Source organism: Macaca fascicularis, chromosome 18, assembly GCF_037993035.2.
Source record: "Macaca fascicularis isolate 582-1 chromosome 18, T2T-MFA8v1.1".
Taxonomy (NCBI): Eukaryota; Metazoa; Chordata; class Mammalia; order Primates; family Cercopithecidae; genus Macaca; species Macaca fascicularis.
The window spans coordinates 19,547,758-19,575,610 of record NC_088392.1 but is presented as its reverse complement, the minus strand read 5'-3'; the positions used below and the strand labels follow the sequence as shown (position 1 = coordinate 19,575,610).

The window sequence follows — 27,853 nt, the reverse complement described above, 5'->3', positions numbered from 1 at the left end:
GTTCTTCCAGAGCACTAACCAAGAAATGCTAGGGAGGAAAAAGGTAAGAGAACTGGCAATGAGAATTTTTGTAAACTAAGACTAAAACAAATGGGAGAATCCAGATAATAAAAGAAAATTTAAAAAATATATTTCCCTACAATATAGGAATGATACAACTATTTGGAGAAAAAGGAAGTAAAAAGGCTTGATATACAGGAAGTTTATTACCTCATCTGTATGGTTTATAGTCAAAAGGTTTCATTCAATACTATTATTAAAATGATTAAATATAAGCATTGTTTATTAGCAATACAAATGCAAACATTAAGAAAATACTAATAATTAAAATTGAATTGTAACAAAAAGAGAGAAGGGGAAAAACGTGTGCTCATGGTACATAGTATAAATCAATAGATTTAATTTTTCTTTTCTTTTCTTTCTTTTTTTGAGACAGAATCTTGCTCTATCACCCAGGCTGGGGTGCAGTGGTACAATCTCGGCTCACTGCAACCTCTGCTTCCCAGGTTCCAGTGATTCTTGTGCCTCAGCCTCCTGACTAGCAGGAATTACAGGTGCCCACCACCACACCCAGCTAATTTTTTGTATTTTTAGTAGAGACAGGGTTTCACCATGTTAGCCAGGCTAGTCTCAAACTCCTGATCTCAAGTAATCCACCCACTTTGGCCTCCCAAAGTGCTGGGATTACAGGTGTAAGCCACTGTGCCTGGCCAGAAGTCAACAGATATTGACTAAAGAAATTGTAAGAATATGGTTATTATTATATAAATATTTAATTAGAAAGATAGTTACCGGAACACAAATATAAACATCTCTATCTTTTAAACGCCATTTAAAAACAAAACAAAACAAAACAAAAAAGACACACACCCAAACACAACTAACAGACCCATAGGAAATGTAGTTTAGATTTTAATAATATTATAAAAAGAGAAAACATTATATAAAATGACAGGAATAAGATCAAATACAACTTATGTGTCAAATGAGTAAATGTAAGTAAGTTTAATGCACTTACTACAAGACAATATCTTTTAATACTAGATCAAAACCGAAAACCCAATTCTTGATTTTTATAAAAGATAAATTAAGACAAAGTGAGACAAAAGATGAAAAATAAAACAATAGGCAAAAACTACACTTGGCAGAGATTGGAACCTCCAGCTGTTGTGGGGTAAAGAGATTGGAAAATATTTGCCAAAAACAAAAAGTGTAAAACTGGTCAAAACTGTCAAAATCAACTATTCCAGGGCTCTGAAAAGAGAAAAGGCAGACAACACATAGGAAAGTCCTTACTCTAGAAAAATTACTAAAGTTTCTGGTAAGAACAGAGAACGTCTATGGCTTTGTTGCTTGGGGTTGCTTGTATTGCCACCCTAGTACTCAGTAGACAAGAATGGTAGTCTTACCAGAGTGTGATTTGCTGGAAAATCAGCCACTCTGATCCAAAAAGGGGTGTATTAGTCTGTTCTCATAGTGCCATAAAGAGTACCTAAGACTGAGTAATTTATAAAGAAAAGGGGTTTAATTGGCTCACAGTTCTGCAGGCTGTCAAGGAAGCATAGCTGGGGAGGCCTCAGGAAATTACAATAATGGCAGAAGGCAAAGGGGAAGCACGTGCATCTTACATGGCCAGAGCAGAAGGAAGAGAGAAGGGGCTGGGGGAGTGGGGTGGGTGCTACACACTTTTGAACAACCAGATCTCCTGAGAATTCACTCGCTATCACCAGAAAGGGGGAAATCTGCCCCCGTGATCCAATCGCCTCCCACCAGGTCCCTTCCTCAATATTGGAGATTGCAACTGGGCATGAGGTTTGGGTAGGGACACAAATCCAAACCGTATCAGGGGGCAATTTTTATTTGGATTGGAGGCTGAGGGTGGAGAGAGGCAAAAATCATGGATTTCACAGCTAAAATGGAAAGTCTCAGTGGGAAGCAATTAGGGGAAAAACTGCCTCTCTTTTAGTCTGAAGTATGGTCATAGATGGGTTCAAGTGGTCTACCAGCCAGATCATGAAAGAGCCACAAAAGGGCTGGATAAGCTGTCCACACATCCCTGGATTGCAAAATACATGTATGTGCAGGTGAAACCCAAGAAAGCCAAGTGGAAAGAAAAACCAACAGACACTTAAAAACTGCTGATCTATGAATGTGCTTCTAGCTTCAGCAGAGTGCTGAACCCTTATGGGCTCTGTGTTTGAGCACAATCTCTGTCTAAGTCACTGATGACCACTAAGCTCTGCAGACACAGATGCAAAACCCCTGTGGAGCCTGTCAAAAAATTACAATAAGAATAACTAAATTAAGCAGAGACACAGTGGCTGCATACAACAGAGGAAACAGATTCCACAGATTAAGTCAGATTGAATCCAAGTAATTTACAAAAATAAAACAAAACTCAAATCAAAATCTATAACTGCTACACAAGGATGTTAATTGAAGGATCCAGGGTTCTTTGACCAAAATTACAAAGCGGGAAAAGAAACAGGAAAGTATGACCCATACTCAAAGGTAAAAAAATTCAATAAAAACTGACTTTAGATGAATCCAGATGTGAGTAGACCCAGATGTTGGATTTATCAGACAATAAACTTCAAAGTATTTATTGTAAGTATGTTAAAAAAATTAGTTGATAATAGTGACTCAACTAATACTCAACAGAAAATAAAATCCATATTTAAAAAATGGGAATTCCAGAGTTTAAAAGTAGAATAACCAAAATAAAAAAAAATTCATTAGATGGAATCAACAGCAGATTTGAGATGATAAAGTGTCAGTGAACAATAGAACAATAAAAAAGTATCCAATCCAAAGAAAAGAAAGAAAAAAATTGAATGAACAGAGGTTCAACATTAAGCATGCCAGCATACGTGCAATGGAATCCCAGAGAGGCAAGAGAGATAAAAGAACAGAAAAAAAATTTGAAGAAGCAATGGTCTTAAATTGATCAAATTTTATGAAAAACATTAATATACACATCTAAGAAGCTCAACGAAATCAATGTAAGATAAACACAAAGATATCCACACCCAGACACATCATACTCAAACTGATGAATACTAAAGACAAAAAAATTTAAGCAGGAAGAGAAAGTCAACTTATTCAATAAAGGGAAGAATAACATGAATAATGGCTGACTTTCCATCAGAAAGCATGGAGGCAAGAAGGCAGAGGAATCACATAATCACAGTGCAAAAGGAGAAAATCTGTCAATGAAAAACTCTATCTCCAACAAAACTAGCCTTCAAAAATGAGTGTGAGGGCCGGGCGCGGTGGCTCAAGCCTGTAATCCCAGCACTTTGGGAGGCCGAGACGGGCGGATCACTAGGTCAGGAGATCGAGACCATCCTGGCTAACACGGCGAAAGCCCGTCTCTACTAAAAACACAAAAAATTAGCCGGGCGAGGTGGCGGCGCCTGTGGTCCCAGCTACTCGGGAGGCTGAGGCAGGAGAATGGCGGGAACCCGGGAGGCGGAGCTTGCAGTGAGCTGAGATCTGGCCACTGCACTCCAGCCTGGGTGACAGAGCGAGACTCCGTCTCAAAAAAAAAAAAATGAGTGTGAAATAATGACATCTCCATAATAATAACAAAAAAAGTAATAAGCAAATTCATTGCAAGCAGACCTGCCCTAGAAGATATAATAAAGGAAGTTCATCAGTGGGCTAAAAGGAAATTACACCAAATGGTAACCCATATCCACTTGAAGAAATGAAGAACACTGGAAATGATAAGTACATGGGCAAAAGACTAACCAGCACAGCACCTGCACACTGGCTAGACTGGACCTGCAGTAGTTTCCCCAGCAGCTACCTGAAGGAGCTAACGTAACCCATCTGTGCAACCCAGAAGTGTGAGGGAGCCCCTGTACCCTACAGCATACCCCAACCAATGGGAAATGAGAAACAGAAGGAAGTCAGAAGACAAACTGCACACCTGTCTACTCCCTTCCTTGCAAAAGATCTGTTGTGAGATGCAATCATTTTAAATGGCATCTCTGTTAACATCCATGAAGAACCAGCTGTGTTTTTGTGAAGCTATGGCTTATGTTATAACGTATCCCCTTGTGTTTGTTTCACTTTCTTCCCCATTTTACTTCCATTTTCCCCTCATTTTTGCTCTCTTAGAATGACAACATCTCTCACAGTAGAGCCTCTTTTTTAGGGAACAAAGCTAAGAGAGTAAGTACAAAGGGTGACCCAAGAGATCCAACCCTCAGGATGAGATTTTGGAGTTGAATTAGTAATCTCTCTGGAAATAATAAGAAAGCTACCTCTGGTAGTTAGTATGGTACTAATGATAACCACTATTATTATTTGTTATTATTTTGCCCAATAATTTCTTATTTAACAAAGTAATTCACTGATTTTTCAATACGAATATCAAAAGAGCTTTCTCATTCTAGATTTTTGTTTTATATTCTCCATAAGGGTTAATTTCAATATAACCAGAATATTTACTGACTATTTGTTCATCCAGTATTTATTGATCCCCCATATTGTGCCAGGTATTATGTTAAATACATGAAACTCTTATCCTCATGGAGCTGGCAGCATAATGAAAAAAATAGCATTTAAACAGATGAGGACACTCAGTGGGATGATTGAAGCAATGGTAACAATTCCTGGCATTCAATGGCATGAGGATTTCTAAGGCTTTCATTTGTGGTTAACTGGGATGGGTGCAGGTAGAAGGTGAGGCACTGGACTACCAGGTGCCTCTTGCCCTTAATAGGTACAGAGCAATGATAATGATGGGAACTGTGGAGAATGTCATCTCACTTTAAAGAAATTGAAATACTTGAAAAAAAAAAAAAACAGGCTCTGCAGTACAAATAGTATGGATAATAAAATTAGAGAATAGTAAAATCAGAAATGAAAAAGGCCCTTCCAAAACACACACACACACAGACACAGACACACCAGGGGTTAGCTGATTCTTACACTAGGCAGTACTCCAGCCCAATGATGGAAGAAGAATCAAATGTCATCTCGGATTCCGATGAGCTGCTACAACAGTAAGAAAAGATCATCTAGAGTACTCAGTACAAATACAGGCTGTCCTGGCCTTCCAGCATCATAGAGGACTGATGAATTATTAAGCTTGGTGGAGGACAGGAATGGACACACACACTGGAAACTCAACTGGGATTAGAAGAGTAATAGTTAATGTGTAACAATTTATATGACAACTGGTAAAACAAGAAAAAACGTCAGAGCAATAAATAACCAGAAAGATGGAACATGCTCGCCAGATGAAAATTATCTTCACTAGTAATGCATTTCCTGCCTTAGATTAGCCTCTAAACATCTCACAGGCTTTTACTAGTCAAACCTAGTGAAACCTTGCTCAATTGGGAGGAATAGGCTGGAGGTTAGCATCGGGGTGAGGACAGGGGAAAGAAAGATGACCAAGATGGTGTCTCCCTGCTCCATGTAGTGTCTTGAAGCAGCCCCTCCTCATCTGGGAGCTCACACTTAGTCGACCACAGCCACCAACAGCCTTGTTGTATCTCCTGCCTATGCTGCTTCTCTTTCTTTCTTGAGCCCGCCTGCCTTCTGAGGGTATCACTCCTTCGACAGTTATGTTCCTGCCTCCTTCCTGCAGCTTCAAGCATGATCCTTTTCTCCTAGTGATGTCGTCGGCTCTCTCTTCACTTTTGCTTCCCTTCTTATTTCAAAGCACTCAACAACCTTGGCTAAACAGAATCCTCCGCAGGCAGTTTCCCATCCAGACTGGTCTCTATTTGAGGATGAATCCAGATACAAATATGGCAGTTCAATTACAAGCAGAAAAGTAAAGAAGAAAAAGGCTTGGCTTAGAGTACCAGAAAACCAGTCCGGAAATTGTGCAAGGATGGTACTTGTACAGATTTAAGAGCCAGATTTATGTGAACCCAAAAGTTATTTCCTAAATAGTTCTATAGATTATAACAAGTGCCCTAAAAAAATGAAGTAGCTGCTTTTCCATAGCAGAGCTATAATTTCCCAGTATGCCTCTGGCTTCCATTATTTATGTATTTAACCTGGGTACTCAATAAATATTTGCTGAAAGGTGAATGAATGGGCGAATGCTTGTAGTTTTGATTAGACAGATTATAGTCATTGGTCCTTTCATGGCAGTTGAAAAAGAACAATGTCATTTTGAATTATTTTAAGACTACATCACTGGAATTATGTGAGTAGGGAAGGCCTCAAACCGGTTGCACCAAAAGATTCCACTGAAGAACTGGATTCACTGGAGTTAACTACTTGACTGCAGACTCCCCACCAACACAACAGCTCTGAGCTGTGACCGAAGCTAACAAAATCAGAAAGTTGGAGTGGGGATGGTTCCTAGCCCTACCTTACCCTCTCACTATAGTTCATAAGTACCATTTCCTCCTGGCTCTTCAAATAAACGTCGGCTAGCTCATTCCTAAGTCTGTTGGGCTTGCCATTCTTTTCCTTTTCTTCAGTTTTCTCCTCTCTAATGCCCTAGTTCACTTATTTTAATGTGAATGTCTGATTCTTCTATACCTTGTATCTCCTTAGGATCTTTCTTCTGCTCCAAGTCAGTCATACCCCTCAATCTTCTGTTCATTCTGATAGAGTCTTCCTTCCATTATGTATTAATTGCATTATTAGCCCATGGCTGTTGGTTTTGCACTTAAGACTTTAGCTGCTAGATTTTCTCCAGTTTGAATCCCAGCTCTCGCTTACTAGCTATGTAAACTTGAGAAAGTTACTTAATTCTCTCTGTATCCATTTCCTTAGCCATAAAATGGAGATAATAATAGCAACCTCTTTAAAGTGTTTTTGTGATATGTTAGTACGTGAAAAATGCCCAGAACAGATCTTGGCACTTAGTAAGTATGGAGGACTGATTCCATTCAGCAAATATTTATTACGTATATGCTACAAGTGGGTACTGTGTATTAGGAAATGGAGACGTAAGAAGGAACAGGACACAATGTCTACTCTCCAAAAGCTTGTAGTCTAATGACTCCACAGCAGATCATTTGCTTCGTATTAAAATAACATTTAAGCACTTGGCAATAAGCACTATGGCAAACCCTGTAGCTATTCTGTTGACACTCTGGCCATGAAAAAGATAAGCTGAAATATTTTGCACAGAACATCTTGAAACTGAATGGGAAAATTGCATTTATTATTTGGGGCTTTCAATGAGCTACATATTTCATTTAGATCAAGATGCTTTTCACCCGAGTTACTTGAAGAATTTGTCTGTCTTCACTTCCTGAGGCATGAATGAACCAAGCTCAGGGATTCAAATGCTAATTCTTTACATGGCTTCCAATCTCTCACTGCACCTAAACGTGTAAGATGCAATGTGACAGCTATGCCAACCCAAAATCTGTGCAGGTATGGAAAACATAAATATAAAATTTCACATAACCAAGCTTCAGTGGGAGAAGTCCCTAGATTCAGACATAGATCTCTGATTAACATCATTATAGAAAGCAAGTTGCTAAATTGAATTGGAGAGGATGGCATGATTGAGACCTCTGAATCCAGCACTTCCCTCCTTGAAATTATAAAATTGCAATTATAAAAATGAAAGTGACTGAAATCCACTTATCTTCAGGGATTGGCTTACAGATTACTCCATAATAGGCACACCAAATGATAGCAGTAATTGAAGTTGAGACAAGGTAACATTAAGTAGGCCTCCCACCTGAAATCTCCAAGGAAGTTGTAAGAAACTGGGGCCTTTTTCCATTTCTTTCAAATACAATAATGTCCAATTTTTCTAAATCAGTTATAAATGTTAGTATCTGAGAAGCAAGTTAAAGAGGCAACAACATTTTGTTCCTCAGTTTTCTTCCCTGCCTGCGGAACAAGAACGAACTTAGTGTAAAAGATGTTAAAATAGTTATTTAATAAGAATTTTCTATTTCTTTTATTTTCTGCTCCTTTGCAGTACATCCTGTAGCCTCTTGTAATAGCACAAACCTTCTGCAGGACCAAGTCAGTTGGATGTTAAAACTGTGATGTTACTTGTTCCAACCTGCTTAAGAATTCCCTATGGGAATTCAGTCACCAATAGAAAGGAGGAGTTTGCAGCCTAAAAGGAGAGTGTGGTGGCCTTGGAAGCGGGGTGGAAGGTGCACCTACGCCTCCAAGCTAAATGGATAGTGATCAGGAGAAACACTGAAGGAGACTGGAGAGTGAACAAAGGAGACTAGCCTCTCACTCTCAAACTGTACACTTGCAGAAATGCAGAACCTGGTTAGCCCACCTCACTCTGTCATCAGAGCAGAATACAGCAACAGGGTTCTTGGGCAAACCTGACATGTATCCTCAGTAGACTGAGGCATATATGAACATAGAGACTCATGAGTCCCCTTTACTGGAAAATTCTGAAGGGAGACCATAATCCATAATAAAACAGAAAGAGAAGGCAGCAGTGAGTCAGTCTGAACTCCCACTACGGGGTATGGCAAGGATGATACTGTTTCCCTTGGGCCAAGTAAGTACCCACAGGGAAACAGGCCTTGGGCTACCATTGCAGATACCTCAACTGAGAGGGTGCCAGCAGGAACAAGGAGAATTTCCAGTAAGAGGCTACAGGATGTACTGCAAAGGAACAGAAAATAAGGGGGTTTGCAGCAAATTAGTTTACCAAAGAGAGTGATACCAATGTTTAGGAACTGTCCAATGTGGTGGTCTTTGGAAGGTCTTTCAAATTATTCAATATGGACCCTACAAGTCAGCTTACCACATCCACCTGCAGAATAGACAGACACCAGTTATATAATGTTTCATTCCCTCGTTCCTCTAATTGTCTACCCTTACAAAAGTCAGGAAAAAAAGAGAAAGAAGAGAAAGAATAAAGTATATAGAATGTACCTTTTCTCACTACAAAGAGTAGAGATGATGTCAGTTGCATGTGATGAATAATTTTTTATTTAGGCTGCATATTTTTAATATTTGAAAGACACAAGTACAGAAAACAGACTGATCTTTATTACAGAAAAGGCATTAGAAAGTTACATGATCTGCTTAAGATTTGATCAAGAGGTAGAGAACATCTTAGATAGGGGTTGGAAAAAAGTCATTTTCTATTAGTTGTCTAAGACATTCAGACTATCCCATAAACAATCATCAATCAATCAACCAGGAACTGAATACAAACTCTATGAGAGACTGTGTGTTCTGAATAAACAATTTATAGTGCCTTTATTCCACCAAGAAAAACTGGGCTAGACAGTAAATGGAGCTGTATTGCCTAGTAGAGATAGCCCATTGCTTCTCTATATTGTTTGGTACCTATGTAACCCTTCTCTATATGAATGGGAATGGACTAAGTAGGGATACTTGCTAGACAGGTATTCCTGTCAACTATCTGAACTGGTACAGTAGTGGAACCTAATAACCCTTCCAAAGATAGGAAAGTCTGAATTAAAATAAATGACAAATGTAGAGAAAAAATAGTAGCTAGGGGTAAGAAATAAAAAAATGGATATATAATAAGGCAAACACTATTGGATATTAAATTGGCAATTTCAGAGATGTTCAGAGCAAGAGAAAGATATTATCCCTTAGCACAATCATACCAGATGCCCAAAAGGATGAACTCGTGTCTTCCAAGACCACCCCTGCTTTTGGAATCCGACAAGGTCTAATGGAACCCACAAACGTGAGCAGCCTCACTCCAGGAAGTACTGTAGTTATATGATATGAAGACGAATGAAACCAATTGTTGATGGCTGAGTGGAACACTAGTGAACTACTCTTTTGACGCTTATTTTTCAGGCTGAAGCTACTATAAAGGACACTGTTTGGGGAGAAATTTCCAGAAGCTACTCCTCAACAGGCCATGCAGTATACAACTCCCAAAAGACTGATCACTGTGAAACTGTAAACCTTGATGTCCAAATGCTCAGAAAGGTCTTTGGCGAGAATGCTGAAAATGTAGCAGCGGCATTTCTGACATGCCACAGTGTGCTTCTTACAAGAATGTTACTATCCTCCTTTTTGTTGGTGGAAAGCTATAAAACAGAATTTTTTAAAAATGGGTTTCAGAAAAGAATAAAGCAGTAGTCTTCACAAGCTGAATTCTAATTTCCCTAGGGAACAGCCACAACCTAAGACAAAGAAGTCTATGGGAGGCCTTATGGCATACTCAAACTACCAGCTAACCCTGGCATGAGGGACCAAACATTTTGAGATACAAAACACGTGTGCTTACTGCACTCAGCCTGCTAGTACACAATGGTGCACTAATGTGTGGTATACTCATGGTATACTAATACATGGTGTACTAATTAGGACATTGGTGTACTAACACATGGTGGATTAAACAGCTTTTGGCCCACAAAACAAAGTGTTTGCGGGAGATAGGTAGCAGCCTAGACATCATGGGACAAATTAAATTCACTTTTAAATGAGGAGCAATATTCAGAGGAAAAAGATGTATTAACTAGAATAAACAGATTTGAGGAAATTCTTTTCCAGGAAGGACACAAGCGATTGAGATAATCTTGTCCAGATGATGAGGCTTTAGTGAAGTGAGTGAGGAAGACTCAACAAATAATGATACATAATGCCAGGATCCAGCACTGGGAAAGGGCTTGTACCCTGGGCCCCTTGACTATTTTAGTACAGATTGAGGCTGAAGCAGCCATGAGACCTTGGCCCTCCTAAGCTGCTGGGGCTCTAGGGGAACCCGTATAGGATCCTATGGATCTCTAAACTTAGGGAAGTTATCAGGAACTATTGTGACTTGCACTGATGCACAATGACTGCCCTGACCCTAAGAACAGATCAGCTAAGAATTATATATGTGCTGTAAACAATTAGCAGGGATAGGGGCTGTCCTCAGTAATACCCATGTCCTCCCCACAGAAAGGAGGTGGGTCCTGTTATATAAGAGCATACAATGGAAACCAGTCTCAGTACAAGACTATGAACAAAGGCAGGCTAACTGGGTTTGTCCCTGCCTGGCTTGAAACCTACAAATAACCAAATCATGACCAATTGTAATGATGTCAGCCCACAATAATGTCTGGCATACGGGCAGAGGCCAATTCAGTTGGGAAGACATCACAACTACCTCTGTAGTTCTTACTGATTTTTCATGTAATAAAACTGAATTGTACCATTATCATATTGTAATATGGTATTAAGACTGGCTTTGTTGGTAAACTTAAACTACCTTATATAAATAACTTATATAATAATATTCATACTAATGAGCAAGCATATTAGAAGAGGGAGTTCAAACTTCCCCAGGATGTACTCATGAAAAATGACAGGTCTGAGGAAGAAATGGCTTTAGCTAAACATCAACTTATTGCCATGCTAAATAGTTCTGCACAAGTTAATCACAGGATATGAATAAAGGTGGATCAAGGGGGTAACTGAGCAATTAAATTAGTACAAAAATACAAACGTATTAATGCCCTTATAAGGTGGATCAGTTGTTCCTTCAAGTCTATCCCTACCCTACACTGGCTCCTCCAAACGTTCAGTATCTTCATGCTGATACGATTGTTTCAGCTATTACATAAATGCTACACTAAGTATAGATGCTTGGAAAGTTGTATCATTTTAGTAAGAGAGCTAGGCAAGGAACCAGGGGTGTGGACTATATGGGAAGGAGGAAACAGAACAGGCCTGGGTTGCTCAAACCTTGCACATGCCCAATAAATGCCTGCTTTGGGACTGGCCTTTGGCTGGCTCCTGGTAGGTGAGCTCTGAGCCTTTGGAACATTCTGTGTGATAAGAATGCTTGTATATGCCTGAGGCTTTGGGCCATCCAGTACTAGTTTTAGCAGATGGTTTATACTAACAATGCGATTTATGGTGAATGCCTGTTTTTGCTCTGGGGGACTGGAGTCTGAATAGTTGAAATTGTATATGCCTATGTAACTGAGGTCAATTAAAAAGCCTAGACACCAAGGCCCACATGAGCTTCCCTGGTTGGCTAAACTTTGCACATGTTGTCACACAGCAATGCTGGGAAAGTTAAGTACATCCATGTGATTCCCCTGGGAGAGAACCCCTGGAAGTTTACACCTGGTTTCTCCTGGATTTTACTCCATAGACCTTGTGCCTTTGCTTAGTTTAATCTGTATCCTTTCACTGTAATAAACTGTAACCATGAATATAACCATGTTTTCTGAATCCTATAAGACCTTCTAGTGAATCATCAAGCCTGAGGATGGTTTTGAGGGTCCCCTAACCCACGAAGTAATTGGGGAAGGCTACATAAAGGAAATTGAATACAAGCTGAGACTTGAAGGATGGGTAGATATCCTAAGGAAGAACAGACAATTCAAGACAGGAAGGAGGTTGGACATGTATAAGAAAGTCCTCTACTGCAATTAAAAATCTTGCAAGAGAAAAAGAAAAAATTTCATCTCATCTAGAAGTTTTCGGCCTGCCTTATGGCTTCCTGGAGATTTCTTTATGACTAATTTCTAACCCTGGCAATAAATACTAGGAAACTGCATTTCTGTTTTCTAAATTACGTTTCATAAGTTTGGAAGTACATCATTAACAACTCTCCAGTTCATTCATCCTCCTTAAAACTGAACTGAAACCTGCTTCTATTTTGAATGTTAATAAGTTGTAGATTTTATCTTTCACAGAATCTAGTTCTTTTATTTTTACAGATAAAGCCCGCCTACAAATACAGGCCCCGTTGACTGTCACTTTCTTGAGAAAATTCACAAATTGTGCCATATGATAGAACTTGTACTATAAAAAGTTATTCCACATCATCTGTCACCAAAAGCATCTGAATTTTTTTTGTTTGGCCAAGGCTTTTTGCCAAGTAGCTAAAAATGTTTTATCATGGACAACTGATTTCCTAATAAAGCTTCTAGGTCATATATAAAAATATATATAAAAACATATTTATATAAATTTATTTGTATTACATGGTCCAAATATGCCTGGTATTCTAATTATACCAAGATCTACACCACAAAATGCCCTTCTTTGGGTATTTTTATCACCTCTGTTATTAGCCTTTTTTGTGACTGCCTCCAAGTTTGAAGAAATTCTTTCTTGGCTCTCTAGCTCCCGAATCCAATACTTTGAGTGTCAAAATGAAGACCTTCCACAGATATTTCAGAAGTTTTTTTTTCTCTGAAGCACCATGAAAATTATGGCTAACTTCTCACAGAAATTCTTCTTCTGTATTTTATATAAAAAAATATAAAAACAGGAGTGATGGGGGAAAGCAACTCTATAGCAGGTAATCAATTGAAGAGTATATCTCGTGAGAGAGTGTTGAGCTCAACTGATTCCTCTGATTTGCTTCCTATTTAAGATGTATCTTTCAGGGACCTAACAGTTCTCCTGAGTTCATACAAATAACAAGACTTGGAGTAGCATAAGCCAGCTTGCTACACCACAGACTGAACACCGCAGAGCTATCAGTTCTCATTCTTATATTAAAATATAACCTGGTCAAAGTCCAGTGACAGACTTTTGCTCCTGTGTTACCAGGTGGGCGACAGTGCCAGGAGTACTAACCTGTCTCATTGGGTTGCTTGAAAATTATTAAAAAGGGACATTCCAAAGAATTCTCCCAGCATAAAGCATTATACCAACGCTAAGTAAAAACACATCAGTGATTTTAAAATATCATGGTGAAAGTGTGTTATAGTAGAGACTATAACAGCCTCTCACATTTTGTATTTACACTGGCAAGAATGATATTGTTGGCAGATCATCTTTGTGAAAGTAACAACAATAGTCAGCCAAGGACTTGCCTTGAATGTGAAAGCAAAGCAAGATGTCTTGGGTACTTCCGAAGTTGGCACTCTCAACTACAATTCATCTCTGAGCCCAGCAGATACATTTAACTTGCATGAATTAGTTGAAAATGGAGTGCATTTTACCTAAGACTTCGCCTAATTTTATGATTTGCTGTGTTCTTTAGGCACCTGGCACCTGACAGATTCTAATTTCAATATTTTAAAATCATAAGTAAGACTGCACTAAGCTTTACTTTTAAATGCTTGTAATCACTTGCTATAATCTGTTTCAGCATTTTTTTAAGTTTTAATATTTTTTGGCTGTAAGGAATGAGTGAGAAGGAGCTTCTTTGCCCAGAATCTATCCAGAGCTTCTTTCACTAAAAAGATAAGAAACCTGAAAGTCAGCAAGCACAAACAACAACAGAAAACAACAAATCCGCATTTTCTAAAAATAACTATTGAAAATCTAGGATCGAATAATCCCTTTACAAGAATAATTCTCCTTTAATGCCTCCTTTATGGTTTCTGAAGCTGACAAGTGCAGAAAGCATTTGATTCTGAGCTACCTACAGAACACACTTGTGAATGATGCTCTTTTCAATCACATGAGAGAGTTCCTGCTATGACCCCATTCCACCCAATGCCCAGCTTCTCCAAACTGCATCACAGAGGAATTCAGCCTTAGTAGATAAGCATGCCAACAATGTCAACGGAGAAAAAGTGGCAGACTGTGTCCACACTCTCTCCACAATCCCACTTCCTCAAGCGGGGGAGATGTGCTGTTCATTCATCATTTACAACTTGCTGCCATGATTCTGCAAAGTCAATACACACTCCTACCTCAAAGGGAAAAGAAAAGGAAAATTGAATTTCCTCTAGTATGTGCATACCTGCCTACAGTGCAAACATATTTGTTTAAACATATACACAAACATACATTTAAACATATATAACGTCTTCCTAAATTAGTATATCTGCATATATGTATGCCTTTAATCACTTGCTTCTCATATATATATGAGTGACATGTGTGACATCTCAGATATGTGTGTATTTTTGTATGAATATATGTATGTGTGTGTGTGTGTGTGTATGTATATATATAAAGCAAGAGTCTGATCAAAAGTTTAAGATTAACTTTTATATTTCTGCTAAGGCTGGGGTATGGGAAGGACCATGCAGAGAAGAGCCACAGTAAGTAAAATGTAGGCAATTAGCAAGGTGTCCGTGAACTCTTTATCCCAGATACAGTGCACCTGCCCGCAGAAATCTGATTTTACCTAAAAACACAACTTAACTTTGTAATAAAGAGTCTGACTCCAGTTTTTATATTTGGCTACTGACAGCTTTTAAGCTCCACTCCTTCTCTTCCCCTTTTCCCCACTGGCTGGGCAAGCTGGTAAGAAAGCCCAGGGCTTCCTCCCTTGGGGTGGGCAGGAAGTTCAAACATGGAAGTCCCAGGCACGTGAGGGAACCTTTATCCTAGCCCCATTCCCTAACCACAATAAAAGCCAAGTCAGTGCCCTTCCCTGCTGTCTCAGGCCATTTTTATACATGCTCACAAGCCCCCCTGTCCTCCCCAGAAAGCCTCATTTTGTGAGTAGTAAACCTTTTCATCCCCTTTTGGTGCATGTGTGACATCAGTTTCAACAACAGAACCAAATTTTGGGTGGGTGACAAAGTCCACAGTGTCTTTGTGGTAGCCACAACAAGCATCATCTAAGTGTGATCATTATTATTAAGGTGAACTAGGATTTGAGTCATTATTACATTCACTGTTTAGTCCAGCATTTTTATTTGTCAAGGAAAAACCAGTAACCAGTGTTTTATGACATTATTTGTGTGAAAGTGGTTGTAACTCTTTGGTCATGACTATGGGAATAGGGCTCTAATTTGTCTCTGGGAGTATCACAAGTCCCTTGCCTCAAGCTCTCCAGATACCTTGGGAGACTTTACTGGGCAGCTTAGTACTTTTAACACCAACTCCTTACACTGTAGGCACACAGAGAAAAATAAATAAGATCAAAGGTTTAGTTAAATAAAATTTAAAATTATCAAGCATCATCCCACACTATATTACAACCTGTCATAAATTTTTCTATATCTAATTAGTAAATTACTTCCAAAGAATAAAAGGGAATTAATAAAACAAAGAGATGATTTGGGCACATCCAAAATCAAGAAAACTTGTCTTCTACCAAAATCTCAATCTGTTTCCATCTTAATAAAAGCAGAACAAACTGATAAAAACTAAATAGGAGACCCTTATGAGACACATAAGTGACACCTGAGTCTTGGGCTAAGAGTGACTACCACAAAGAGAGGATAATAAAAGGCAGACAGAAATATGAAGAGTTCACCCAAGTATTGTACTCTCCTAATGGAGGGTGGGGTAGCAGAAGATATCTCCCTTCTTTGGAAAGACAATAATGGTATGAAATACACAAATCAGGATAATAATGATTAACTTGCAGCTGTGAGCATCACACAACTTTATAAATTGAAAATGCTGCATAAACTTAAGCACTGCATAACTTGTAGCTGTGACTGTTTCTCTCTCTTCTATATCCTACATGGATCTCCTAAGAAGCCATGATAATTCAAGTCATACAAGAAGTTCAGCTTGATGTAAGTTCTTTTTATTACCTTTTCATTTGTCTTCTTAAATACCTGTGCATGTTTGCAACAAGCAGATGTTGTATATTTGTAATACGGAACTAAAAACAATAAATACAAGTATAATAGGGTCAATTTTGTCTAGCTATGAGAAGAGACTTTCTAATTAAATCTGCTCTACAAAGAAATGGGCTTTCTCAAAAAAGAATTGAACTTCCAATGCCTGGAAAAACTCAGATAGAAGTCATCTGTCATGGGGTTGCAAACAGCATATCTGCATTGGGAGGAAGATTGGAATACATGATTTGTAAGGTCTCTTTCCATTTATTACTAAAATGTGGTGACTGATTGATCGCATGAACAGAAAAAACATATCATGAACAGAAAAAAACATATCATGAACATGAACATTATTTTTGTCCCCTTAAAAATTTTTAAAATCTCTTTTCCAAAGGAACGTTCCTAAGGCATGTGGTGTTGATCATCCCCTGGAAGAAAGACAAACTACTCAACCTTGATTTCTCTTCTCTAAGACATAATTTCAGATTAAAAGCCAGGGGTGGGGGGATAGTGGGGAGAATAACATAGTTAATAAACCTTATAGCACAGCCAGCGCCATCAATTCACCAACAGCTGCATATTGAGTAGTTATTGTGTTGCAGGCATTGCAGGAAATAAAGGATGTATAAACGCAAAGTCCCTGGCTTCAGTGTCCTTGAAATATGTTTGGACAAATAAGACATAAAAAGTAAACGTTTATAAATAAATAAAAGAGGTTGCAAACAGCCTGCCAGGCACTAGATCCAACCTGCATGCCTCATTTGGCCAACACTGTCTTTAAATTTTTTAACTTAGAATGGCATTAGGTAGGATATATACCTTTCCATTCACCATGTTACCGATTCTCACTTCTTATACTGGCCCAACTTATACACTGACATCAAACACCTGACCCTACATGCATTTGCATTTTCAGCATGCTGATCTACAACATGAAAGATGAATAGCAGCAATAATATAGATTGGCATATGGTTACTTTCAAATAAATATTACAAATCACAAACACTAGAGAGGTGAAGAGATAGGTGTGGGCCGTCTTCTCCAAGACTTCATTTGGAAGGGAACATCTAATCTGAGTTTTAAAGAAAAGAAAATACTTAAGCAAAAAGAAGAGGAGAAGCAACCCCAAGCATGATGACAGAAGAAAAAGTCAGAGGTAGAAAAGTACAAATTATAATTAGGAAGATATGCTGAGAGCAGTAGAGAGTAGAAGAAAAAGATGAGGGTGAGAAGGTTTGTTCAAACTGTACAAGGGTTTGAAAGCCAAGCCATATTAATTAGAAGAATTAGCTAAAAGTGACAGAAGCCCAAATCAAAGGAGTTTAATCTGAACTAGGAATTCATTGGCTTCCCCAGTTGATAAGTAAAGGGTAGGACTAAATTCAAATACTGCTGGATCCAAGCACTCAAATGATGTCACCCGCTCCCTCACTCTTTCCTTCCCACTCTTGCACTTACAAAAGGACCCTGAGTCCAGGAAAATGGGGTCGTGGGTCCTACGCTGACTGCTGTGGTTGAAGGAAAGCAAGTCTGTTAATAAAAATGATGTTCTGTGCTCTGGGCAGTCATAATAAAGGAAGGGTTTATTTCCTTTATTGCTCACCCAGGTTCAGGCTACAGAAAGCCACTGAAGTTTTCATATTGGAAAATGCTATGACCAAAGCACTCTCTTAAAAAGCTTGCATGATGAATTGAGGAAAAGATGAATGAACTTGAGCAGACCAGTTGAGAGGCTCGTCTGGTGGCCTAAGAATGAGAACATAAAGTTCAGATTAAAACAGAAGACAATGAGAAACATACAGATGCAAGAAATATTAAGGAAGACAAATCAATAGGATATGGAGATTGATTCACTATGGGAAAGGGAGGTTTCAATGATAATTCATTCAAGAAATAGTCATTGAGTGCCAATTCTGTTTTAGAGACTGCTGTAGGCGCTGGTGAATAAAGTAGACAAGATATTTGCATCATGAAGCATACATTCTTCTGGGCAATACTAAAGAGAGATACATAAGCTGATAAGTAATGTAATTCCATCTCCTAATAAATGCTCTGAAGAAAAAAATGTGTAAATGACATAGAGAAGTGAGTGGAAGGTACTGTTTTAGGGTCCTCTGACAAGGCCTTTAAAGGAGGTAACACTGAAGCTGAGGGCTAAATGGTGACAAGAAAGCAGCCATATGAGGATATGAGAAAGAAGTGTTCAGGCAGAGGACCAGCAAGTCAAAACACTCCAAGACAGGAACGAACATGGCAGAGTAGCCAGGTAGGAAGAAAACTGTTTGGCTGGAGAAGAGTGGACCAAGAGACAAGGAAAGGAGAGGCAATCAGAGCCGGGCAAGACCCAGATCCAGCCGGGTCACCTAAGCCATGGAAGACAGGGTTTTATGCAAATTTCCACAGAAATTCATTGGGCAGGGAAGAGGCATGATCTCATTCGGGCAGTATGCAGATCACCCAGGCTTCAGTGTAGAGACTGGACCATAGGCAAGAGGAGAAGAAGTGAGGAGGGCAGACATCAGGTTACTGTGAAGGTCCAGACAAGAGAAGATGGCGGCTTCTGCTGGGATGTTGGCGGTGGAGACGATGTTACGTGTTAGATGTTCACAGAAATCCCAGATGTCGTGCCTGAGTAAAACCGGCATTACCATAAAGAGAAAAACAGAAGCGAACTAAAGAATGTTTTCATACTTAAACCTGAACGTATCTGCTACTCAAGAATGTATAAACTGTTGGATTTTATTCCCTTTACAAGACTAAAGGCAGACAAGTGTTTCCTTCTAACTCTGTGTAAAGTGAAAGAAACATGAGCTTGAGCCTAAGAACTGCTTTTGACTAAAAGTTTTCACCAACAGTGGAAGACTGTTGACAATAGCTATTTCTGATCTGGGAAAAGCCCTAAAGGATATCCCAAAGAAAGAGAAAATATAAGAAAGGAACATAAAAAATAAATCAAAATGAAATATTTAAAAGAAAAATTATTTCACAGAGGAATTCTTGAAAACTTCATAGGAAAAAAATGAGTGTTTTCGGCCTCTGGCTTTGACAAATTTTGTACAACAACAAAAAAGACATGATTCCCTGTGTCTTCTTCACCCTATTCTTTCTACTGAATTTTGGTCATTTTCCAGAACAAAATATATTACAGAGACATTTCTATATAGTTATTTAAAGTGTAAACGTGTACAGATTTTCTGGATGGGATTTCGGCAGAATTTATAAAAGAAAAAAAGAGGTATATCCTCTGGTCTGCTAGTTAGTTATAGGAATTTATACTAAAAGTATATTTTAAAAATTTATATTAAAAGTATATCATTTATATGAAAGTTATTAATTACAGAATTACATATATTCATTAAAAATCTGAAATAACCTAAATGCACAACAGCAGGGGATGAGCATCCTTGCCATCAATGAGTTTTCTGTATCCTTATTGTGTTAGGTACAAACACGCATGGGCAGGAGGAGAATCTGGGGAAATGCAACAGAAGGGCCTTTCTGGAGTCTCACTGGGTAAGCAAGTCTCTTCAGGTGGTACCTGGTTCATGAAAAAAAGGGAAATTCTGGCCTTGTCAGAGGAATTCCCTGAATCAATTATTTCAGACTTCAAATTCCAGTTTTGAAATGAAAATAACCAATAAAAAGAAAGGACTAAAAAATTAAAAATCCTGCAGAACTATAGGCTCGTCATTTGGGGATCAAAGCCAACTGGTTAGCACCTTGCGACTAAAGATGTAGCAGCTCTGTCAACCATATTTGTTTGCATTTTGATCCTGGAATCATCCGTGTTTTGCAATGTTGTTTGTCTCAGGCATTCCTTGGCTATATCAGAGATCTATTGCTATATCAGAGATCTGTTGATATTTTGTTCCTTGAAATGTCTAAAAATCTTTACAGTCTCAGCCTTTATCAAGTTTAAGGAAGGTACCCAGGAGCCACACAAAGAAGATAAAAAGAATTAGTTCTCAATGGCTGTTTCAGTTTCATGTTGAAAAAGAAAGAAGGGTGGGGGGAAGGGAGGGAAGGAGCGAAGACAAATGAATACAAAAAATGAAGCACATTTTACAACTACCTTAACGACTGTCTATGACACTAGCACTCCCTCCTCATCTCCTTTGGGCCACTTCGGAATTATTTTTCACAATTAGTGGGAGAAATGAATAAATAAATGGCAGAAAATTTAATTGCAGATGCTAACCCTGAGTGCAATAATTGAGGCAGAGAATTTAATCTGATGGCTCCAGGTACTGAACCAAAAAAGAAAGGAAACACAATATGTTTATATTTTAATGATTTTCATTTTTAATTAGTGACTTCAAAAAATTTTAAAAACCTGAGTTTGACCTCAAATATTATCTCGTTTTAATTAGTTTCCATATTCCTCTAACATTGTGAAAAATAATGTTCAGGCTTTGTTTTCCTTTGAGTGACAAACAACTTCATGCACTGTGACAAAGCCCCACTTTACAACTTTAAAAAATACAGATGTGTTATAAACAAGGTTTACATGCTGGTGACTCTGGTTTAAAATCTGTTTAAAAGGTAACCATGTGCCCTCGGTTATGATGACATTTGTACCATACTCATTTGGAAAAACTCTCAAGAGACATCATTCATGTTTAACGAAACACATTTGGTGCAATCAAAGCTGTATTTTAATGTCCTCATTTGCAGTATTGTCTCATAACATTGGCCTCTGCTTTGGAGGCTGAGAAAAAAGAAACAAACAATCCAGATCCTATTTTTCTTTACTTCCTCTGACACTTAGTAGCTTGCCATGATTTTAAAATAGGGCTTTTTGCTTCTTTATGCATGACGACTTAGTTTCTTGCCTGGAGACCACTTTTTCTATCACCGAGTTTCCTATTCAAGGAATGAGAGGGTAATAACCCTGCCATTGGGTTAAACTCTGGATCTATCTAGGTGTTTGAAGGGACATTTTCATTTTAATGATGAAAATGCATCCACCTCTTCTCCAGTTCTTACACTAAAAGGAAGACTTACACTAACCAAAGATCCAAGTTCAATGAGGAATATAATCATTGTTTAAACTGTGTGAACAATTCTCACGTGATTGGGTCGCCAAGGACTTTTTGGTTGGATGATCAATCACTCAAAGGTCACACTGTCCTCACAGAATCATGGTAGTCAAGGAAATGAAAGTGATGGCCCAACGTATATCCATTTGATATTGGTTGAGAATCTAAACACTTCCATAGCATGGCTTGTGGGTATTTATTTCAGAACATGCAGTGGTGACTGACTATGGCCATTAGCTTTTTCCTATTGTGATCTTCCTTTTTTTCATTTTGTGTGAGATTAATTTGTGACTGAGATTTATTAGCCTCAAGGAGGCTGGGGTTGATGAGATTTTGTTGATATACTGCGTAGAACACACATCAAGTCAAAGAGAAAAGATGAGAAATTGAAATGATAAAGTTGTACTGCTAGCTTGTTGCTGAGGTAATTGAAGTGGCTTGTGTTGTGCAGTGTTGTGATGGGTAGAAATAAAATATGTACGAATTTATCTAGATCATACTTCTGAAGAAAGGGACGACAAAATATATCCCCTTTCTATTTATGTGTTGAGAAAATCTCCCAAGCCTTTTTTGACAGTAACATTGAAGCAAAATGAAAACAAAATCCATTCAGAATGGGATCCAGAAGTGAAGCCAGCTCTATGTTATCCATGGAAATATGCTAAGGGTTAGCATCGATCACTGAAATATGAGAATAATGTAAAAAAGGTGTTTTTTCTCCTAGGTGAAACCACAGCTCCATATAATTTCTTTTTAACAAAACTGAAATAGGGCAACAAAATGGATTCATTTTTTTTTTAATGTGCCCAGCTTTCCCTCAGATAGAGATTCCAATTATCAGTGAAATTCCTGGAAAATACATACTCACTAGAATAAAAAATATAGAAAAAGCAAGGGTCATGACATTCATGAGGCACTAGAATGTCAGTTGCACAATCACAGGGATCAGCAGCTCACTGATGTGTCCCAAGCTCCTGGAACTGTGCTGGCACAGGAAAGGTGCCCACTGGGACTTTGCTGAATTAACCAAGTGCACGCTCAATCCTTTACTGCGAAGATCTGACTGGTTGGCATGGTACGATCACGAATCTTTCTTTACTTTCCAGAGTCATGTGGCAGATACACATGTCACATGAGAACCTGGTGCTTCAGAGAAGTCCCACAACACATGGCCCTGGATAATGGACCAGAGCTCAACTCTAGTGGGCACCCCCCTGCCAGGGTTGTAGAGGTTTCAGAGACTGACTGATGTTCTCCCTGTGAAGCCCATAGTGATATTCCAGGATTGTTCTACAAAATTCTATGTCTTTAGTTCATTCAAACACATAACAGTGACCAGGTAATAGAGGACCCTCACAGGGTGATATGGCTTGGCTGTGCCCTCACCCAAACCTCAACTTGAATTGTACCTCCCAGAATTCCCATGCATTGTCAGAGGGACCCAGCAGGAGGTAATTGAATCATGGGGGCTGGTTTTCCTGTGCTATTCTTGTGATAGTAAGTAAGTCCCCCAAGATCTGATGAGTTTATCAGGGATTTCTGCTTTTGCTTCTTCCTCATTTTCTCTTGCCATGTAAGAAGTGCCTGTCACCTCCTGCCATGATTCTGAGGCCTCTCCAGCCACATGAAACTGTAAGTCCAATTAAGCCTCTTTTTCTTCACAGTCATGTGTATGTCTTTATTAGCAACATGAAAAGAGAATAATACAGTAAATTGGTACCAGGAGTGGGGCATTGCTAAAAAGATACCTGAAAATGTGGAAGTGAATTTGGAACTGGGTAACAGGCAGAGGTTGGAACATTTTGGAGGGCTCAGAAGAAGACAGAAAAATATGGGAAAGTCTGGAACCTCCTAGAGATTCATTGAATGGCTTTGACAAAAATTCTGATAGTGATACAAACAATAAGGTCCAGGCTGAAGTGATCTCAGATGGAGAGGAGGAACTTGTTGGGAACTAGAGCAAAGGTGATTCTTATTATGTTTTAGCAAAGACACTGGTGGCATTTTGCCCCTGCCCTAGAGATTTCTGGTACTTTGAACTTGAGAGAGATGATTTAGGGTATCTGGCAGAAGAAATTTCTAAGCAGAAAAGTATTCAAGAGGTGACTTGGGTACTGTTAAAAGCATTCCATTTTAAAAGGGAAACAGGCAGAAAAGTTTGGAAAATTTGTAGTCTGATGATGCAGTAGAAAAGAAAAACCCATTTTTTTGAGGAGAAATTCAAGCTGTCTGCAGAAATTTGCATAAGAAGCAAGGAGCCTAAAGTCTGTCCCCAAGACCACGGGGAAAATGTCTCCAGGCCATGTCAGAGACTTTCGTGGCAGCCCCTCCCATCACAGGCCTGAAGGTCCAGGTGGAAAGAGTGGTTTTGTGGGCTGGACCAAGGGTCTCCATGCTGTGTGCAGCCTAGGGACTTGGTGCCCTGTGTCCCAGTAGTTCCAGCCATGTTTGAAAGGGGCCAATGTACAGCTGGGGCTGTGGCTTCAGAGGGTGGAAGCCTTGGCAGCTTCCACATGGTGTTGAGCCTGCAGGTGCAGAGAAGTTAAGAATTAAGGTTTGGGAACCTCTGCCTAGATTTCAGAAGATGTATGGAATCACCTGTATGCACAGGCAAAAGTTTGCTGCAGGAACAAGGCCCTCATGGAGAACCTTTGCTAGGGCAGTGAAGAAGTGAAATGTGGGGACAGAGCCCCTACACAGAGTCCCCACTTGGGCACTGCCTAGTGGAGCTGTGAGAAGAGGGCCACCATCCTCCAGAACCCAGAATAGTAGATCAACTGACAGCTTGCACCATGTGCCTGGAAAAGCCGCAGGCACTCAACGCCAGCCCATGAAGCAGTCAGGAGGGGGGCCACACCCTGCAAAGCCACAGGTGTGGAGCTGTACAAGACCATGGGAACCCACCTCTTGCATCAGTGTGACCTGGATGTGAGACCTGGAGTCAAAGGAGATCATTTTGGAACTTTAAAATTTGACTGCCCCACTGGATTTCAGACTTGCATGGGTCCTGTAACCCCTTTGTTTTGGCCAATTTCTCCTATTTGGAATGCCTGTATTTACTCAATACCTGTACCCCGATTACATCTAAGAAGTAGCTAGCTTGCTTTTGATTTTACAGGCTCATAGGTGGAAGGGATTTACCTTGTCCCAGAGGAGACTTTGGACTGTGGACTTTTGGGTTAATGCTGAAATGAGTTAAGACTTTGGGGGACTGTTAGGAAGGCATGATTGGTTTTGAAATGTGAGGACATGAGATTTGGAGGGGCTTGGGGTGGAATTATATAGTTTGGCTGTGTCCCCACCCAAATCTCAACTTGAATTGTATCTCCCAGAATTCCTATGTGTTGTGGGAGGGACCCAGGGAGAGGTAATTGAATCAAGGGGGCCCATTTTTTTTTCCGTGCTATTCTCATGACAGTGAATAAGTCTCACAAGGTCTGATGGGTTTATCAGGGGTTTCCACTTTTGCTTCTTCCTCATGTTCTCTTGCTGCCACCATGTAAGAAGTGCCTTTCACTTCCTGCCATGATTCTGAGGCCTCCTCAGTCATGTGGAACTGTAAGTCCAATTAAACCTCTTTTTCTTCCTTATCTTGGGTGTGTCTTTATCAGCAGCATGAAAATGAACTAATACACAGGGTTAAGCAAAACATAGTCTGACATTAGTGTCTTCTCCATCCTTTTATTGACCTGGTATTCTCGTATAAGTGAAATGAGGTTTAAGTCAACAAAATGCCTTGAAGAGGGAAAACTAAAAGTATGAAAAGAAACTCTGAAAGAGGTTTATGAAAGCAAGTGTGCTTCATTTTGATGAATGAGGGCTATAAAAACTGATAGCATTTCTGAGACTCCAGTTTTTCGAGGGGGCAATGGAGAAAGTTCTTTTTTGTGCAAATGGGAGTCATTTCCTTCCACTTCAGACTGCCCTCCATATAAGCTCTGCAGCAAACCAGGGGTCTCTAGCCCCAAAGTGTGTCTACTTCAATGCCTTAGGGAAAACTACAGCCTTAACCTGGGAAGAATCCACTACTGTTTTAGTACCTGTTTATTTTAGTCTTTCTCACAACAGTTTGTGCTCCAAAGGGCACCTGGAATACACTTCACATTTCTTGAATAAAGGTTCAGCTTGCACCAAAGGACCCCGTTACAGTTCTGCTCTCCCTCAGGAAAGCTCTGATAACAACAAGGAATTATCTAAGACCCTTTTCTACATTAATCTCTGAAAGGACATCTAAGTCTCAAACTGCCCCAGACAGAAGAAGCATCTCACAAATAGAGGAATAGCTAAAATTCCTGGAAATTTACTGGCCAGGAAATTTATTGGCCTGGCTCTGGAAATTTATTGGCCAGGCGACCCTGGGCAAGTCACCTAATTATTGCAAGGTGTATTCTTCTTCTCTTTTTAGGTTAATTGGAAATACAACACGCAAGTACCCACCTCTGGGGCTGTTGTCTTGATTAATACATGAAAGATATTTAGCACAAATGAAGTACTGATCCATGCCACAACTTGTATAATCCTTGAATACATTATGGTAAGTGATATAAACCAGTCATAAAAGACCACATGCCATATGATTCATTCATATGAAACCCCAGAATAGAGAAATCTATAGAGATAGAAAGCAGATCAGTGATTGTTTCAAGTTGGCGGGGGGATGAAAGGATGGGAGGGAATAGCTAAAGGGTAGATTTGAGAAAAATTCTAAACTAGATTGGTGATTCACACATCTGTGAATATACTAAAACCATTGAATTGTATGTCTCCAATTAGTGAATTATTTGGTATATGAATTATATCTCAATAAAGTTGCTTAAAAAGACATTTAGCACAGTACCTATCACACATTAAGTATTTTTAAAATGTCAGACAGTATCATGTATTGGTTCACTCAACAGATACTTATTAAGCTCCTGTTATAAAGCAGGCACTGTCTTTCTTGTTCTTCTTATAACTTTTTACCTATTTTACATTTTAAACTCTTGTATGTGCATGAAATACGCAAAGGTTTTATTATTGCAAGAAAAGTCCAGAATACTGTTGTAACTAAAATGCCTCATTTGAAAAGATAAAATTAATTTTGTGAATACAATTCTTTAGGTATAAAGTTGTTACTTTATAGTCATATAGTCATGACAACCCTGCAACCATATAAGCATCTTAAAAATACCAACAAAAAGTTTTCATTAACTTAAAACTAGACAATTTATTTATAGTCAACTTAGAAAGTTTTCCAAATAAGAAATACAGAATGTAGTGACAGCAGAGCAGTTCTATGTTTCTGTGGATTTGAGCATTTCATATTTAAGAATCATAGAAATAAAATGTGCATGGAATGGTTTAAATCAAATAACGAGTTCTAAAAGCCATATTTGCAACTCAGAAGATATTAGACAATTATTCTAAGTAGCTCTAAAAACGCCATTGTCCCTACTATATTTCCCATGACTTTTATAAAGCAATTAAATTATCCTTCACCTTACCCTTTTCTCCATCATCAACTCCCTCATTTCAATTTTCCAAGAAAGACTCTGTATAAAAGGCAAAATAATAGATTTCTAACCAAAAATATATAGTAAAGAAAAGGAAAACATAGAACTCTAAAAGCTATGCCCAAATGGTAAATTCTTTTATCAAAAAAAAAAAAAATAGATCTGCTTTGGTAAATGCAGAGATTTAAATGGTGTCAGGTTATGCCAAGTTGTTGTGTGCAACAGCTGGAAGCTGTCTTCACCATAATTGTGGCCTTAAGCACAAAAGAGAACAAAGCAGCAAACTAAAAAGACAATTCCCCTAGCAGCCAGATTACCCTCTGCAAATCCTAACTTCTTTGTTTCTCCTTTCAGATCTGGTAGGCTGCGCATCAGAAACCAAGGAGGAATGGAATGCATTGAGGACCCCTGTAACCTAATTTGTCCTAGAGAGATTGACTGAGATCTTGGCTGCAGGAGCTAGAACCCAGGTAGAAAAAGTAAGTCTGTGCTGGTGCAGGATTTTCATTTTAAAATAATGCTGTCTCGGCGTCCTCAATTCCTCCATAAACACACCATGTTTTTGTTCATTCACACTGTTTACTACATCAGCAAAAGTCATTGCAAAAATGGGGGAAATCACCCTGAAAATAAAGTATTCTAGGAAGCTTTAACTTGTAGGTGTATTCAGGATTCCTTCACAAGCACAGATTCTGAGGTGAACCAAAGTAAAGAAATTTAAAAGACTGAGTGACATGATTGTATATTTAGAAAATCCCATTGTCTCAGCCCAAAATCTCCTTAAGCTGATAAGCAACTTCAGCAAAGTCTCAGGATACAAAATTAATGTGCAAAAATCACAAGCATTCGTATACACCAGTAACAGACAAACAGAGAGCCAAATCATGAATGAACTTCCATTCACAATTGCTTCAAAGAGAATAAAATACC

General features: G+C 38.9%; 1 protein-coding gene across 1 annotated transcript in view; it reads left to right on the top strand.

The window, feature by feature from the left end:
- The first annotated feature begins 4,965 nt into the window (after positions 1 to 4,965).
- The window catches only part of LOC135968206 (uncharacterized), a 56,500-nt gene continuing 33,612 nt past the window's right edge, over positions 4,966 to 27,853 (top strand). The window contains exons 1-3 of the mRNA XM_065533654.2: positions 4,966 to 5,015; positions 9,511 to 9,640; positions 9,757 to 9,980. Coding sequence (XP_065389726.1) covers positions 4,966 to 5,015; positions 9,511 to 9,640; positions 9,757 to 9,980 — 404 coding nt within the window. The remainder of the gene's footprint in view (positions 5,016 to 9,510; positions 9,641 to 9,756; positions 9,981 to 27,853) is intronic.